This window comes from Asterias rubens, chromosome 5 (genome assembly GCF_902459465.1).
Source record: "Asterias rubens chromosome 5, eAstRub1.3, whole genome shotgun sequence".
In the NCBI taxonomy this organism is placed as follows: domain Eukaryota; kingdom Metazoa; phylum Echinodermata; class Asteroidea; order Forcipulatida; family Asteriidae; genus Asterias; species Asterias rubens.
Genome location: NC_047066.1, coordinates 4,101,875 through 4,118,474, shown reverse-complemented (window position 1 = coordinate 4,118,474; position 16,600 = coordinate 4,101,875). Strand labels below are relative to the sequence as shown.

Below are 16,600 nucleotides of genomic sequence, written 5' to 3'. Positions count from 1 at the left end.
CAATAATGTTCTCAAATGGTTATTATACCTTTTTGATATCACAACTTTCATGATACTCGATTTATTTTAAAACACTTTTTACATTGTCTACAATTTTTGGGCTAAAACAAATATACGAAAGGTAAAAAGTAGGCCAAATAAAAAGAACAGTAATTTCAAGCCTGTTGGGTCATGCAGTGAACACGTTTTCGAAGTTTTGCAAGCATGATTGTTCCTTTTAGAAAAGACTACATTTTGCCCGGATTCAGTATGGCTTCTTCGGTATCAAGGGGAACATTGAGTCTGGAATACTATTGGAGCATCCTCTGCCACTTCGGGCATTGCCTACAAACTTGTATTGACAGTGCGGATCTTGCAGCCGATTTCACGAAACGATATGATTAACCATAATCTCGAGTGACGAGTAACCCGTCCTAACTTCGGATGGGTTTATTGCGTCCTAACGTCTATGGATACGGAACTTAACCCGTCCCTAAGTCCTAAAAGAATAGTTTGGTGAAATCGACGGTTGGTTTTTGACATACCAAATATGGCATGGTTTTGGGAATATCACACTCAGTCCAGAGTTTTTTCTATACACATCACATTCACACCTGTACATAGTAGTTTCTGAAAAAATAGTATTCCAAGGTCCATTCAAATACCTTAATTTGGATTGTAGCCCCATTTTGTGTGTAGAAGTAGGCCAACTTCCGTTTCAAACGTCCTCATATCCACTCTGCATCAATACTTTGAAAGATGAGGAAGTATGTTTCTATAGGAGTTTATTTGAATAATTTTACGAAAATAAAATGTCTGTTGTTTTTTAGTTCATGGTTAAATATGGGCCTACCAATGTTGTATGTTTGCCGCCATCACGTCAATGTTCCTAGAACAGAGTTATATATATACCGGGGTATAAAGGAATACGAGTCTGACTGACAAGGGTCCACAATGGCAACGGTACCAGGTACAGGCACTGGAGCGGTGCTTGCCACGCCCAAAGCAGCACCAAAAAAGTGAGTCACCCATACCCGGACCACTATACGTCGACTTCTTCCCCCAATCCCCGAACAATTGGTACCAAGCACCGCTATTTACCCACCAATTACGTCAACGTACGTATACGACACCTTGAGCAAAGCACGTCATGCATTCACACACATAGAGAAAAATCAATTGCGAACTTTACAAGCTCGATCGTCAAGGCACAAAGTCCCTCAAAGTACACCACAGCGTGGAAGCAGCAAATGCTCCTTCTACAAGAAAACCTTCAAACTACACATAAAGTGGCGGACTTTAAGGAAGGAAGAGGACGAACAGACGAGTTGTCGGTTTCTCACTGACGACGGAAGCCTTCTGCGGGACGGAAGGCTGTTCTCCAATCCCCACTAAATCTACGACTACCTCTAGCTAGCTATAGGACTCTCTGCGTTGACGTAGGCAGTATTCGTGAATAACACTCATTATATAACGTTTTGGCTGGATCCTAAAATATGCGGTAAGCTAATTGACAGAATTCCTTTAATTATGGTGATGTTCTTCAAGTTACTTAACCAACCTAATATTTCATACTTTATGCATGCCGGGTACGGTTAGTTTGTGAAAGGGTAAGGGAACCAAGACAATCGTTGGTAAAGGGCACCTATGATGAAATTGTAAATTTCTACTTGTGCATTTCAAGGACGGGTACCAAGGCATGGGCGGTGGAGGCAATCGCCTTCGTTGCATCCGTTAATTATAAGGCATGTGCTTGTATCATCGGCTCCTGAAAAGTACGGACAAGTTTCCGTATGGCGCCACCACTTTTTCATTCGATATGAAATAATGTAGTATCTAATTTACCTCAATGAGATATCCCTTTTTGTAAAAATGAGTGAAAAAGTGGTGGCGCCATACGGAAAAATATCCAAAAAGGGACATCCATCCTCAAGTTGTCGGTTAAAAAATATTCAATGCAACAAGACGTACGTGTGGGGCCAAAACCATGGAGGTAACAGCAGGGATGGTAGAAGGGGGGGGGGGCATTTTGCAGCACAAACCCACAACTCGTTGCTTTAAATTTTTTTAAACCTCTCTCATCACTCACCATTGTCTTAATGAGCAGAGTATCGACTTGAGGTGTGTATATATCAGCGCGGCCTGCTGCTTTACGCAGTCTATATATAACTATTCCTTTGCATAAGATGTTTTATAAGCAGAAGATTACGCAAAAAGGTTGGTTACGAAAAGGCTTTTTTTCTGAAGGTTGTTTACGGTTTTTGTTCATGGATGAATTTGACTGGAGAAATTAATAACATGAAACAGAGAAGTCTTAGTTTTACTATGGCCTATGTCACTATCATCAGAAGTCATTTAGAGTCGGTCAGTATTCACGGGTGTATACTTTGCAGAGGAAGACGTGACACAGTTTTGGCGTCCTGCTCTTAGTCACAGATACCACATTTTATTGATAGGAGCTTGATATTTTACAGTAACTTTGTGAGAATTTGAGAATTTGTCACACTACACGTTGTGTGCTTATATGGACCTGGGATGTAGGGCACAACTTGATGGGCATGTACCATTCTGCAGAGACACCGTTAATAACACGAGAAGAAGATCGTAAGTTAAAAAAAACTGCATTTATTAAAGATTTTGTTTCTCAAATCCCCATTTTTATGAATTGATCCTCGTTAGCTGCAGTGCGTTTTATATTTCTTCGGTAAATATTTGTCGGCCATAAGAAAACACAAGAAAGTTGTCGCTGACAAATAGGTATTTATTTATGTATTCACTTATTTGTTTCTTGTTTTCCTTCTCTTTATTTGAGACTTACAACTTCATTTATTCAGCTTCCATATAACAATTGGCTCTTTATCGAAAGAAAAGCTTCAGTCATAATTTTTGTTTGCGCGCTTGTTTGTTTGTTCATTTATTGAATGATTGATAAATTAATCTTTATTTTGTGTTATATGCGTTCATTTATTTGTGATTATTAATTTTTAATTATCTTACGGGAGATTAAACTAATGCCTGAGGTATCATGTAACGCAAATAGCACTGTAAACCACAAATCTGAAACCTGTGTGTACAGAAGACGAGATGTTGACAGTTTTCCCGTGTTGTGGTCCGCATGCATGTAATGCTTCCTTTTTTTGAAAGGGCACGGGCATCAAGCGTTTTCTCCTTTGTAAAGGGCACACTATATATGAGGCAATTTTCTATTGGAGCATTTCAGGGGCACCAAGGCAATGACCAGGGGGCTTGGAGGCAATCGCCTTTGTTGCCTCCATGAGGTATCAGACCTGGCCGGTCGTGGCACAGTTCTCAAGAGCCTCCGGAAAAAATATCGTCCTTAAAGGCAGTGGACACTATTGGTAATTACTCAAAATAACTATTAGCATAAAACCTTACTTTCTAACGAGTAATGGGGAGAGGTTGGTGGTACAAAACATTGTGAGAAACGGCTCCCTCTGAAGTGACGTAGTTTTCAAGAAAGAAGTAATTTTCCACGAATTTGATTTCGAGACCTCAAGTTTAGAATTTGAGGTCTCGAAATCAAGCATCTGAAAGTACACAACTTCGTGTGAGAAGGGTGATTTTTTCTTTCATAGTTATCTCGCAACTCCGACGACCAATCAAGCTCAAATTTTCACAATTATTTTATGCATGTTGAGATACACCATCTGTGAAGGCTAGTCTTTGACGATTACCAATAGTGTCCACTGCCTTTAACACACACACTTGATATCTGCATGTTGACCCTTTTTCAAGCTTGACTTTCACGCTTGATTCCGAGGCCTGAAAATCTAATTCTGAGATCTCGAAATCAAATTCTTGGAAAATTACTTCTTTCTCGAAAACTACGTCACTTCAGAGGATAAAATAAGCTGAAAACCATGACTAGAAACTGAGTCCGCGATCTGTAAAATTCAACATTACCAAACAAATTTTAAACCGTTATTGTCAATCGTCCTGTTTTATCATTTTGATGCATTATTTAAAACAAAGTTTATTCCGCCCTCACACGCCGGATGCATCCTCGGCTGATTCTGATTTTATAACCTTCGGTTTATATAAATGCAAACCGATCTAATTAACTGACATGGATCTATACGCAGCGGTCAATTTGTTTTCAGTTCTCAAGGCAACAAAAACACCAATTTTAAAAATGAACTGCCAACTCTCCCTGCTTCTGCAGGAAGTTCCCTGAAAAACAAACTTGTTCTGATGAATTTACAGGAAAATCTCCCTGATAATGGAAACCTTATCTCTATTGTTGAATGTAGGCCCTAATAATAACTATCTAGATGATGATGGATTTAAAGGAACACGTTGCCTTGGATCGGTCGAGTTGGTCTTCGAAAAGCGTTTGTAACCGTTTGTTATAAAATGCATGGTTAGCAAGATAATTTAAAGGTAGAATACAATAATCCACACAAATTTGCCTCGAAATTGTATGGTTTTCCTTTTAATTTGCGACTAACACGGTCGGCCTAGTATGATGGTATGAGAGTCAATTGACTCCCATAAATGGCCGACCGTGTTAGTCGACGAGGTAAAAGGAAAACCACGCAATTTCGAGTGATACTTGTGTGGGTCATTATATTCTACTTTTAAAATATCTTTCTAAACATATGCATTTTATAACAAACGCTTACTAACGCTTTTCAAAGACCTACTCGACCGATCCAAGGCAACGTGTTCCTTTAAATCCACGCTTAAAACAAACAAAAACTATCTGAATAAATCAAGTCAACAAATTTAATGAGAAAGTAACTATCAGGAAGTTCTCTGAAAAACAAACAAACCGTTCTGTGTTCTGATGAGATTATTGGAAAGTCTACATGTACATGGATTTGAATTAAGGGTCGATTTCACAAAGAGTTAGGACTAGTCCTAACTTAGGACTAGTCCTAAGAGATATCATAAACGTACAGCTAGTCCTAAGTTAGGTCGAGATAAGACTAGTCCTAACTCTTTGTGAAATCCACCACTGATCTAATTGTTTGGTTTGACAAAAAAAATTCCTGATTCAAGATGCAAGAGTAGGCCGCTTGAATCAAAGCATTAAAAACAAATCTTTCTAAAAAAAAATTGTCAGAAAGGGAAAGTTCTATAAAAAAAGGATTTTGTATGAAAAATTAAATTCAAGGTGACGTTTTTACTATAAATAAATAAAAATATAACCGCTCAAATCTCTGTTGGTCGGTTATGGCTCCGAAAGAGACGCAAATGTGTAACATGTCGTATTTTGACCTAAAATAAGGCCACGTGACACTTAAAAATTGCACATTTATTTTTGTTTAAAAGAATGTCACATTTTTTCCGTAGTATTGTTTTGTTTTGGTTTTGTGCGGTTTGTTTATTTTGGTCTGAGTATAACCCGGATGTGGGCGTGGGATAGCGGTGGGCTCAGTTTGGACCCTTTGTCAAAATTTGACTAGCCGTCTCTTCGCCCCCTCATTTTGGGCTTGGGGTAAAAATAGGTGGTGCACTTGGGGTCCAAGCCGAACAGACATAATAACAGCTTAAATTGTACATGATTGCTCACCGTGTCAGCTATGGACACCATGCCATTCACACCATCGTAACGGAGCCTGCAGGGAGTGGGGGGGGGAAGGTAGAATTGTCTTAAAAACATGGATGTGCAAAATACATTAAGCTTCATCCTGCCCTCATCCTTTTTTAGCCCACATTCTTTTTTCTGTACTTTTTGTTGTTGCCCTTCAAAAAAAAAAAGGTTCAAGTATTTCGCTTCGTATTGGCACCATTCTTTCGACGAATGATTTAACTTTGTCATATTCAGAATTGTTACTTCAACAACACCAGATAATTTTTCCTCCTGACTCTTTTCTCCTTGAACTCAATTATTACAAAACAAAGGCCCTCATTCTTCTCTTTCAGACCCCACCCTGGACGATCATATGTCATGTGAAATTTGTTTACTTGGTCTAATGGTGATTCACAGGGGTGTGGCCCTACCCTTACAGTGCCAAAGATTTTGCCAAATGGCTTACCAACAACAGATCGTGTACAGTGTATTGTGCACCAAAAAATCAATCAATAAATCAATCATAAATAAATAAATAAATAGTTTAAAAAGCGCCTAAATCAAAGGTTTGTTCAAAGGCGCCGCGGCACAGAAGAAATAAATAGGTCATTGATGGTAGGTCCCCTGAAACAAGTAGGTTTCTCAGAAGTGTCTTAAATGTGTTGAAAGGATGTTGTGTCTCTGATGTGATTTGGTATAAAGGCTGCTGTTTAAATAAGTTAATCGACAATCTTGAAGGCAATATCTGCTGAGATTCCTCCATGGTTTAAACACTGCCAAAACTGAGGGTAAGTTTGACACAATGGGTGTTGTCGCATAGATACCAAAATTGAATCGAAATGGACAACATGAGGTGTTTTGAATAACACTAATTTCTGTCAAATCGAATATTCGTGTTATTTTAGTATCCTTTATTATTGATTACAATATTATCCTGGGTATAATCATAATCTACCTGTAGGCTTACATAATGTGTTGTGTAACGCATGTAAAAGAACCCAGTGCACTCTTCGAAAAGAGACGGGGGTTCGCCCCGGTGTTCCTGGCTGTGGCTGCTGTATGCACCGTAGCACCTTGTAAAACCTTTATAAGGTGCTAAATAATTGGGTCTCAGAATTCATCACTGCAATAACCTATCTTTCTGAAAGTTTGTATAAACTCAGCGCCTTGTTTGGTAGATACGTGCGCTATAAAGACTTCGATATTCTGCTTACTATTATTAGTATATCATAACGATACCAGCCTTGGTGCCAATGTTAGCCCTAACGCCCAAGTTTTCGCAGCTAACAACCATCAAGGAACAGTTAAAACCAAGGCCAACTTCTTGCATGTTTTTATCATTGTTCAACAACCAGTGGTTGTATATTAGGACGAATCTACGAAAACTTATAGTTTGTTAATGTAATTAGTTCGTCTTTACCCTACTTGTTTTATCAACAAGACTTTTAAAAAAAACACCGGTTATTTTGTATTATTCTAAGAATACGTGTACATGTATACCAAGCTACACTGTACCATCCTAAAGCAAGGTTAAAGCTTGCTCCATGGTTAAAGCATGGAGGTAAAAAAAGTTGATCTAATCCAATGTACGCGTACATGTACAGCTCCTTTTGTACCTTGCTTATAATACTCATGGCTAAACAATTAACGGTAGAGTAACTTTTCTGAATGAAGTGTACACAATTTGCATGTTGAAGAGCTTTCCGTCACTGCGCGTTGGTCTTTTGTACAAAAGGGTTTGTACGTCATTAGTAAACAGGCAACAAGTTGATCATCGTGGTTTAACTGATGTAGGGGGGGGTGGGGTTGGTGTCGTCAAAACAGAGGTGCATAAGCTGTCACTTTAATGAGTGATACATACATGCAGTGAAACCTGGGCGTTCACTTCACTTGTGTTGTCTTTTGTTACCGCTTCCTTGGAAAAATAGAATGCGTTTGTACCTGTGACCTCCGCCCTATGATTAATAAGTTATCATAAACATTTGAATGGTCGTAATACAAGACACCAGGTACCAATTTGGGTAACACGGTTTGGTGTGATGATGACTTGACATTAAAACAGGCTTTCGCACGTGGCGAAATTTTCCCCTCCTAAAATGTTTTGACTCCTGAAGTGAAATATCATAGCTCCATGTTCAGACCCATTCTCTCGGACTGGCTGGAACCATGTGGTCCAGAAACGCCCGCCATGGCATGGAGCTTTATTGAACAACATTTGCGACTGTCCGATCATGTCAATGTAAAATATTAGACGATTGGTTTGGTATTTCTTTTCATCAACTGTGTTCTTGACTGGGCTCTAAATATTGTTCAACTCTTCTGGAGAGTTTTCTTATTTATTTTTCACACCGATCACGAAATCTGTGTCAAATTGATGGCAGTAGCATCGTGTTCAGGAGCTAATGAATCAAAGTCCACCGGGAAACTTGCAAGGTAAGAATTGAAGAAGAGAAGTTGAACAAAAAGGGAGAATACACTGAACAAAAAGTTATATATATAGCAATGCGATATGAATCAAGAAACCTTGCGAAGTTGTTAAAGTCATTTTGATAAGAAAAATATGTCCATCCATTGATTTGAAAGCCGCGCTGTTTTTATTGTTGGTGACTTTTGGGGGTATATGTGGTCGACGTTTTTAGGCGTACGAACGGTATGTTTTTTCCCCACAAACTCCACTTGCCTTTGTATCTGCTGCTGACATACATTATTATTTGTTTTCAACTTTAGATTAAAACAAATTACGAACATCGTGAAGTCGTCAAGTGACATCATCGATGGGGACTGTAAAGGGAATATATATTTGGTAATCACATTTAAAAATAATGGCAATAAAAATAATTTTGTTATAAGTACAGTAGCTTTGGATGGTATACAATATTTTGAGAATCGTTTCACTTCGAGGTAATGTGGTGAAAGGAAAATATGTAATTTTTATCCCTTAAAATTTGAATATAATTTTTTTTCAGTGTTTTTATTAATCCCTTAACACATGGTCGTAATCAGCTTTTCTGTTTATTCAGTATTTTTGGCGATACAGTTTTCTTAAAAATGACTTCATTTCAGAGGGGAAATACTTCACCGAAAAAAATAAGTATGAAATTCATAATCAGCGAGTTCCAGACTGAAAATTAAACACGGATGTTTTCATCCCTATTATTTATGACGGCCTACAAATACCTTTCAAACAAAAGAGGCAAGCTTGTTCTAGTAAAAAATACGTGACCACATTCTGAACGTCCACTCCCTGCCAAAAAAATAGTAACTTTAAACGTTATTCACGGTGAGTCAGGGAGTTAAATTTCTCTTATCAGAAACCAACAGGTACACGGGCATATAATTTCTTCATTCTTCCTTCTAACTCGCTATGAAATAGAAACTCCTATTGTATTTTGTTCAAGGGAACAACGGTGCAAGAGGCGTATTGATTGTTTTTCTGTTTCTTCTTATTTTGTTGGGAAATTATTATTATTTCCTCGTTTGGGGGAAACACAAAACAAAATATATGCGTGAGTGACTTCTCATTTGCATTTCGCCGCCTGGGAAAATAGGGATGCAAAATGACATTCTGATTTTGGTGGTGATGTTGTGATGTTTTTGATGGTAAGTTCAGGAGAAATGTTCATGCAGCGGTATTGTCTTTTCTGTTTCTAACTATTAATTAAGCTAATTCAACTATATAAACTATGTATTTAGTTTTGAGACGGTAAGATTGATTGGCCTTTGAGAAAGACTCTGCTTTGGTTGAAACGTCAGGCAACTTTTTTTTGGTTTTTGGTGTTGCATTTACACCATGTTATCGGTCATTTTGGTTCGGAAGCATTTTGAAACAGCTTATTCTTGTTCAGAACAAGCTCTAACTTTTGCTGATTGCCAACAGTCAGATGAAATAATCAGATTAAAACGGTTAAATTTTAGATGAAATTTTTTGGTACCAATACCTTAACAGGCCGTGGATTGCACTCCGCATCCCATAGTCCAACAATTCAAAAATGATCACGGGATACCAGTCACAAGTTGTACAGGTCTATGACATGGCGGTTTGGCTGGTAACCTACCCTATTACGCATTTTGTTGAGTGCTAAAGTACTTGTGCTTTTATACATTCTAGTAGCTGAGTGAAAATGGGCCCTGATAGTGTGACCAGGTTTGGGTCAATTTTAAATTAACATTTTGTTTTTATGCCCACAGATGCAAAGTTTCAATTGGGTCATTGCTCCGTATAATGACACTTATATTTATGAATCCTTATTATTATTTTGCTTTGCAGACTTGTGCTGGACACTTCAGACGCAATGGCACCCTCATCTTGCAAGAAAACTCCCCCCAAACCAGTCCTCCCACTTTGCAGAATCTGCACGGATGAAGCATCAGGAATTCACTATGGTGTAACGTCATGTGAAGGTTGCAAAGTGAGTATTTATACCCTCCTTGAGTCCTTGTTATCTTTTAATTTTATCTTTCATCTGGTAACAGAACCGAGAAATCGTAAAAACCGACTCGATCAAATCCCACTCTGAACCTAAAGTCTTCAGAAAAGAATCCATCTTCTCTCCAACAAAAGTAAAACAATGACCTGGGTTGTAGCGAAACTTCAAGGGCCTTTTGGCGGGCCCTTATTTACTTCCAAGTCGATAAACATAATAGTTTGTATAGTGCCTAATCCCACTAGAAGTGAAATAATGAAATATATGGGATGAGAGAAAAATCAAATTGTCCTCACTGGGATTTGAACCCAAGGCTTCTGACACTCCGGGCAGATGCTCTACCAAGGAAAACAGGTTCTTATGGGAAAAACCTGAGGGAGTCTAAAGCTGTGTCCCATAGCTCAGTTGGAAGAGCATTTGCCCGGAGTGTCAGGGGTCTTGGGTTCACATCCCAATGAGAACCATTTGTTTTTATCTCATCCCATGTTTGATTACCTAGTTGATACTCAGTTAAAGTCCTCACAGAATTGGGTCAGAAGCAGAAGTCAATCACACAAATGAAATGTTCTTTAATTCATCTACAATCGTAAGTCTACATGAAAATGGTTTGGGTTGTATAAAGCTTCTGGGGCCCTTAACGGGCCCTTATACTACATGTGGATAATTCATGTGTCGAATGATGAATATCTTGGCAAGGGCCCTTGGGCAAGTAAACACGGTATATTTTGTACTTCATCAAAAGCCTCATCAAGGACTAGCAGTGAGCAATTTCAGAACATGAATGGTGTTGTTATTTTTTCATCGCCCAAACCTGGAAACTATTCTCATTGTTGATTTTCCTTGATCATTTTGGAAATTGCAGCAGTTTGTTGGTGGGGAAGGGGGTGGGGAAGTGGAGCACTAAGGTCCCCCCTAAAAAAATAAAATAATAATAATTTGATCAGGGAAAAATTCACAATGCTTTGATACTGTCAAAAGCCCCCCAAAATTTCTAGTGTCAAGTGAATTGACCTGCTAATGGTCATTTTAAAGGATGTTAAAACTGAACTCTCACTGAGTGTCACCTTGAAATTGTCCTATTTCTTGGTCAAACATTTTGACAGTGAACCCCAATCGACCAATTCAAGATACTAAACTGGTGAGGTGGAACTCCGGTGGACAAGGCCTTTAACTTTTTCAACTGGTGGCATGCACTATCAAGGAAGACACCTGGGTTGAATTTCCACCACATTAATTATTTGTTTTCTTTTTGGGTTTTTTCAGGGTTTCTTCAGACGCTGCATTGGCAATAAGACATTAATCGTTCAATGCCAAAAAGACGGTGATTGTAACATAGACAAGACAAGTAGAGGTCGCTGTGCACACTGCCGCTACAGGAAATGCCTCGCAGTTGGAATGTCTGTGCACTGTAAGTAAACTTTCCTAATTAATGAACAAGAAAGAAAAAACAGGTTTAAGATTTTGTTTACGACTCAAGTACTTAGACTCAAGTGCAGGCCTACATGCTTCGTTTTTGAAAGGGCAAGGGCACAAAGGCATTTTCTCCTTAGTGGTAAAGGGCACCCTTTGAGGAAATTGTAATTTTCTACTGGAGTCTTTCAAGGGCACCAAGACAATGACCAGGGGGCAACAAGAACAAAAGTTTTAATACTTTGTTTATGAATCAAGTACAATATTTAAGAGTCAAGTTCTAATCTTTATATAAGAAGTACCTAAACTTAGTATAAGACCCAAGCTTAGTTTTTTTGCAGACTCGGGTACCTATAGTTTTTGGCTCTAGTAACTTGTTTAAGTTCTAGTGAGGTACTTTTGTTTATGATTCAAGTGATTTGGTTTCAGACTCGGGTACCACTGTGAAAGACTCTAGTACCTTTAGTTTAGAACTTGAGTATCACTGTTTCAGGCTCAAGCACCTGTTTTGTTATAGACTCAGGTACCTGAGTTAGATCTTGAGTACCTTCGGTAAGACTGGCTTCTTCTTTCTATTCACTTCAGTTTAAGGGTTGCCCCACTTTTTGGAATAGCTCACTCACCCCCCTTCTTTCAGTGACCCTCACACCCTTTTTTCACAATGTATTTTCGTAAAAACAATATCTTTTCCCCCCTTTTTTTGGAATAGCTCACTCACGCCCCTTCTTTTAGTGTATCTCACACCATTTTTTTTACAATATCTTTCCATACAAATTCTTTCCATTAGACCTCACAAATGGCAACAATTGCATCAAAGTGCAACAACATAAAACTCTAGCGTGTTTTGAATTTGATTTTTCCCAAACTGTATACCCCACCCCTTAACCTTCCACATAGCCCAACAAAAAGACACGTTGTTTACTGTATTTCCATTGAAATATTCCCTTCAAAAGATTAAAGAAATAAAGTGTGAACTCATGTCAGTATGATGTAGTACTGCATACAGTAGTTACACAGAATATGACTCATACCAATTTACACAAAAACCTATAGAATTTATCAACAAGAGTTATTAAACTGGGTCACACAATCTCCCCCCCCCCCTAAATATAACCACATCTAAATCCAACCCTCATTTGCCAGTTACACAGTAACATTTGCACAAGCCTAAATAGGCTTAAAATACTCAGTAAGATCAGCTGATTGTTTTAAAAGGGAGTAGAGTTTGTAGAGTTCATGAGGTTGTCATTCAAACCATACTAGGCTGTGTAAATTTATTCAAGTTGATTATGGTCGCCCCACCAATCCAAAAAAAATTAGATGACTTCAAATTTGTTTGCTTTGTATGTGAACATAATTACAATGATAATTACAATTATGACCACAGGACAAAAAGTAAATTCTTATGTAATCATCGCATTGGTAAAATTTGATGTCATCAATTTGTTTGATTTTAGAGGACTAAAGGCTGCACTATTTATTACAGATAGGGAGACCGCCAACTAGAGTTGGATAGCTCAGTTGATAAAGCGCAATCTTTTCCCATTTTTTATGGTCAAAGATCATTTTTAAAGATCATAACGCTGCTCCATATCTTTGGAATAGTCTTCCTTTGCATATTTGCCAGGCTAGTTCTTTACACTGTTTTAAGTTTCAGTTAGAAACTCATTCGTTTGAAGCTGCTCGTATCTGTGTTACTTGGAATTGTAATTGCCTTCATATTTTATTGTTCTCTTTATGCACTAAGAGGCTTTGCATTAGGTGCTTTACAAATGTATTTCCATGTATTATTATTAGTATTAATCCAGAGGACACTGGTTCGATTCCCACTCTAGCCGATCTTTCTTCCTCAAAATTTGTTATACTATGATTATTGTTGTCACTCACAGCTGTTAGAGTGGGAAGATATCCCAAGAAGCAGAAAGCCAGAAGTCTTGCAGAAATCTTAAGTCTCTCTTCTAAGGAGAAGAATGTTTAAAAACTTTAAGGAATGGAATTCATTGGCCTTTTTCATAATTTTATTATTATTTTTAGTGAATTTTTTACAATTAATAATTATTCTGAATTTGTTTTAATCCATCACAGCTGTCAGAGTGGGAAGATATTCGAAGAAGCAGAAAGCTAGAAATCTTGCAGAAATCCAGAGTCTCTCTACCAAGGAGAAGATACAGGAGAGAGAGCAGCGAGACAGGGAGATGTACACACTCATACAGAAACTGGTTCAGGCTTATGAAGGAACATGCTTCACCAACAATACACAGGCTCATGTAAGTGGAAGGTTAAAAACTCTTAAAGGCAGTGGACACTATTGGTAATTACTCAAAATCGTTTTTAGCATAAAACCTTACCTGGTAACGAGTAATGGGGAACTGTTGATAGTATAAAACATTCTGAGAAACGGCTCCCTCTGAAGTGACATAGTTTTCGAGAAAGAAGTAATTTTCCACGTATTTGATTTTAAGACCTCAGATTTAGAATTTGAGGTCTCGAGTCAAGCATCAAGGCGTCAAGCACACAGCTCCGGTGACATGGGTGTTTTTTTCTTTCATTATTATCTCGTAACTTCGACGACCAATTGAGCTCAAATTTCCACAGGTTTTGTTATTTTATGCATATGTTGAGATACACCAAGTGTGAAGACTGGTCTTTGACAATTACCAATAGAGTCCAGTGTCATTAAGGCAGAGAAGTCATGGGCCTTTCTAAAATCTTGGCCTGGGCTCCGCCTACGGCTTGGGCATCTTAGTGGAAACGTAGGCAGTATGAACCAGCCTTCAGTCCTATACATTTTTGGAGCTGTGTGTATTTCGCACGCAGTGGTTCGAACATCAGCAGCTTTAGCTGGAGTCGAAACCCAAGCCGGGTGTGTCAGTCAGGTGCAATGCTTAAAAATAAAATTTCCCTTTGGTAAAGGGCACACTATGATGAAATATATAAGTTTTGTATTAAAACTTTGCAAAGGGCACCACAGCAAAAGCACAGGGCACAACAGCAATTGCTGTGGGTGCAGTGGGTTATTTTTAGTCCTGCAAAAGGGAAGTCTTGGTTAACTTCTCTCAGAATCTTAACTTCTCTCAGAATCTAGTTTTATCATTATATCTTTATTTTTGAGTGTTCTGTTTTGGAGCTCTTATCAATGTTTAGATAGGTAAATTTTCCATTATTATCTTTTTAATGACCAATAAATTAATTGATAATTGAAATTGAAGAAGAATCAATTTTTACAAAATTACTAAATTGTTTCTGTGGATGTTCCTCCTATAGCTTAAGCTGAAGCAGAGCTCCTGTGAGAGCCAGATGGAGACCGACCAATTGGACATGTCCTTTATAGCGGCCCAGGAGTTTGCCCTAATGTCTCCAGTGCCCTTTATGGATCCAGCTGCCATCTACACCCAGATCTGTGCCGTCCGATCCTTCCTGACAGACGTGATCACCCCGTCGGTTGTCAACGTGGTGAAGTTTAGCAAGAATCTTCCAGGCTTTTGTGCTCTTCCTCAGGTGAGTTATAAAGGGCAAAAGGAAGATGGTCGCACCATGTTAAAGGCAAAAGGTGTTGAAAATTCTGAGCTTGAATAACCTAAGAGTAAATTCCAACAATCGTCTTACGAGGATGAAATGCAGAACGGAAGAAGCGGTAACTGGAGGTTGAACCAGAATATTGAGTTACGATCCAACCTTTTTTTCCCCTATGAAAATTTCGGTTGCAATCGAACAGTTCAGGCCTCTATGCTTCATTTTTGAAAAGGCAAGGGCACCAAGGCATTTTTCTCCTTGGTAACGGGCACCCTATGAGGAAATTGTAAACTTGTTCTGGAACATTTCAAGGGCACCAAGGCAATGCCCAGGGACATGGAGGCAAGCAGACCTGCCAACAACCAACCAACCCTAGCAAAAATCTTTATCTCATGCTCTGTCCTGTTTTATCTCTCATTTATCAGGAGGACCAAATGACCCTTCTCAAAGCTGGTTTCTTTGAGATCTGGCTCATTCGGACCGCCCCCTTCCTGAAGGTAGTTGACAATGAAATCATTGACTTTGGAGGACCGGAGGATCACAGTGACAAGTTCTCCTTCAGACTATCAGACCTTCAAGGGATGGGATTGCAGGAGAAGTTCTGGGAGACTCTGTACGATTTTGTCCGCAACTTCAACTCGCTGGATTTGATAAAGGAAGAGCTGGCAATCTTCACATCTATCATCATCCTTTGTGCCGGTAAGGAAACCATATTGGGTTCGGCCTTATTTTTCAAGAAATTTTCAAGAACTTGTTAGAAACCGTATTGAAGGCTAAAAATTCTCATGGCTAACACATAACATTTCAACCATCTGCAAAAAAAGCAGAGTACAACTAAACAAATCAGGTAAAAATAGGTTACAAAACGTTTTCATATGGAACTAATTAGGCCTAATTAGTTTGATTTCTATGTTTTAGCAGCGGGTTCCCCAACAACTAAATTGTTGAAACACATTCCAAGCACAACCAAACAAAACATTGTATATAATTTGAGCCAATTCATGTTTTCTGCAGATCGTTACGGGCTGAAGGAGGTGCAGAGAGTAGAGCAGTTACAGGGTGAACTCGTCGAAGTCTTGAAGCGTGAGGTCACTCGTCGAGATTGGAAGAACAAGCAGCTCTTCGCTCGGCTCCTCATGCAGGTCACCTCCATCCGCGTCGTCTCAATGATGTTCAACAAATGCGCAAACGATTTCCGTCGCGCCTGGCCCCACGTGGAGATCCCCGCTCTCCTGGAGGAGATACTTGATTACGAGTACTAAATCAAGTCCCCAAAAGTACTTCCAGACATCAGGTTTGATACTTCACGGAGGCAACGAAGGAAATTGCCTCCCTGCGCCCTGGTCATTGCCTTGGTGCCTCTTAAAATGCTCCTGTAGAAATTTACAATTTCCTCATAGGATGGCCTTTACTAAGGAAAAAATGCCTTGGTGCCCTTGCCCTTTCAAAAACAAAGCATACAGGCCGGAGACTTTCATCTTTACTCCTGAAAATGTATAACACTTTTTGTTCTTTATTCCCAACTCAATTCTCCTTTGGGATTAAAACTTCCCTGTTATCGCATTCCATCAGCTTTATTTTCATAACCTGAAGTAATTATTTGGATCTTCTTATAGAGCTGCTACAACACACAACATAGCTAAGCACAAACAGGTTATGCTTACCAGAATAAGGTTACCAGTCAAAGCATAATGCCATATGTACTGTACTTCTTCTGCTTAGCAGATCCATGAAATTG

The 16,600-nt window shown here is 38.8% G+C and overlaps 1 protein-coding gene across 5 annotated transcripts; it reads left to right on the top strand.

Moving 5' to 3' along the window:
- Positions 1 to 1,012: 1,012 nt before the first annotated feature.
- Positions 1,013 to 16,234, top strand: LOC117290031 (nuclear receptor subfamily 1 group D member 1-like). Of its 5 annotated transcripts, none has more exons than XM_033771262.1 (7): positions 1,013 to 1,480; positions 9,783 to 9,924; positions 11,203 to 11,347; positions 13,435 to 13,616; positions 14,614 to 14,847; positions 15,288 to 15,561; positions 15,877 to 16,234. In XM_033771262.1, the coding sequence occupies exons 1-7, from the start codon at positions 1,476 to 1,478 to the stop codon at positions 16,122 to 16,124; spliced, it is 1,230 nt and encodes a 409-aa protein (XP_033627153.1). In that variant the 5' UTR covers positions 1,013 to 1,475; the 3' UTR covers positions 16,125 to 16,234. The 5 variants fall into 5 exon arrangements, with proteins under 5 accessions (XP_033627153.1, XP_033627155.1, XP_033627156.1 ...); XM_033771264.1 differs by lacking the exon at positions 1,013 to 1,480 and adding an exon at positions 2,544 to 2,583; XM_033771265.1 differs by lacking the exon at positions 1,013 to 1,480 and adding an exon at positions 7,912 to 7,948.
- The last annotated feature ends 366 nt before the right edge of the window (positions 16,235 to 16,600 follow it).

Bases quoted from the DNA above. Each gene is read 5' to 3' on its own strand.
- LOC117290031 (XM_033771261.1), top strand. From the start codon at position 9,637: ATGGGCCCTGATAGTGTGACCAG. The intron at 9,925-11,202 runs GTGAGTATTTAT...GGGTTTTTTCAG, and splicing joins CGTCATGTGAAGGTTGCAAA to GGTTTCTTCAGACGCTGCAT. The intron at 15,562-15,876 runs GTAAGGAAACCA...TGTTTTCTGCAG, and splicing joins TATCATCATCCTTTGTGCCG to ATCGTTACGGGCTGAAGGAG.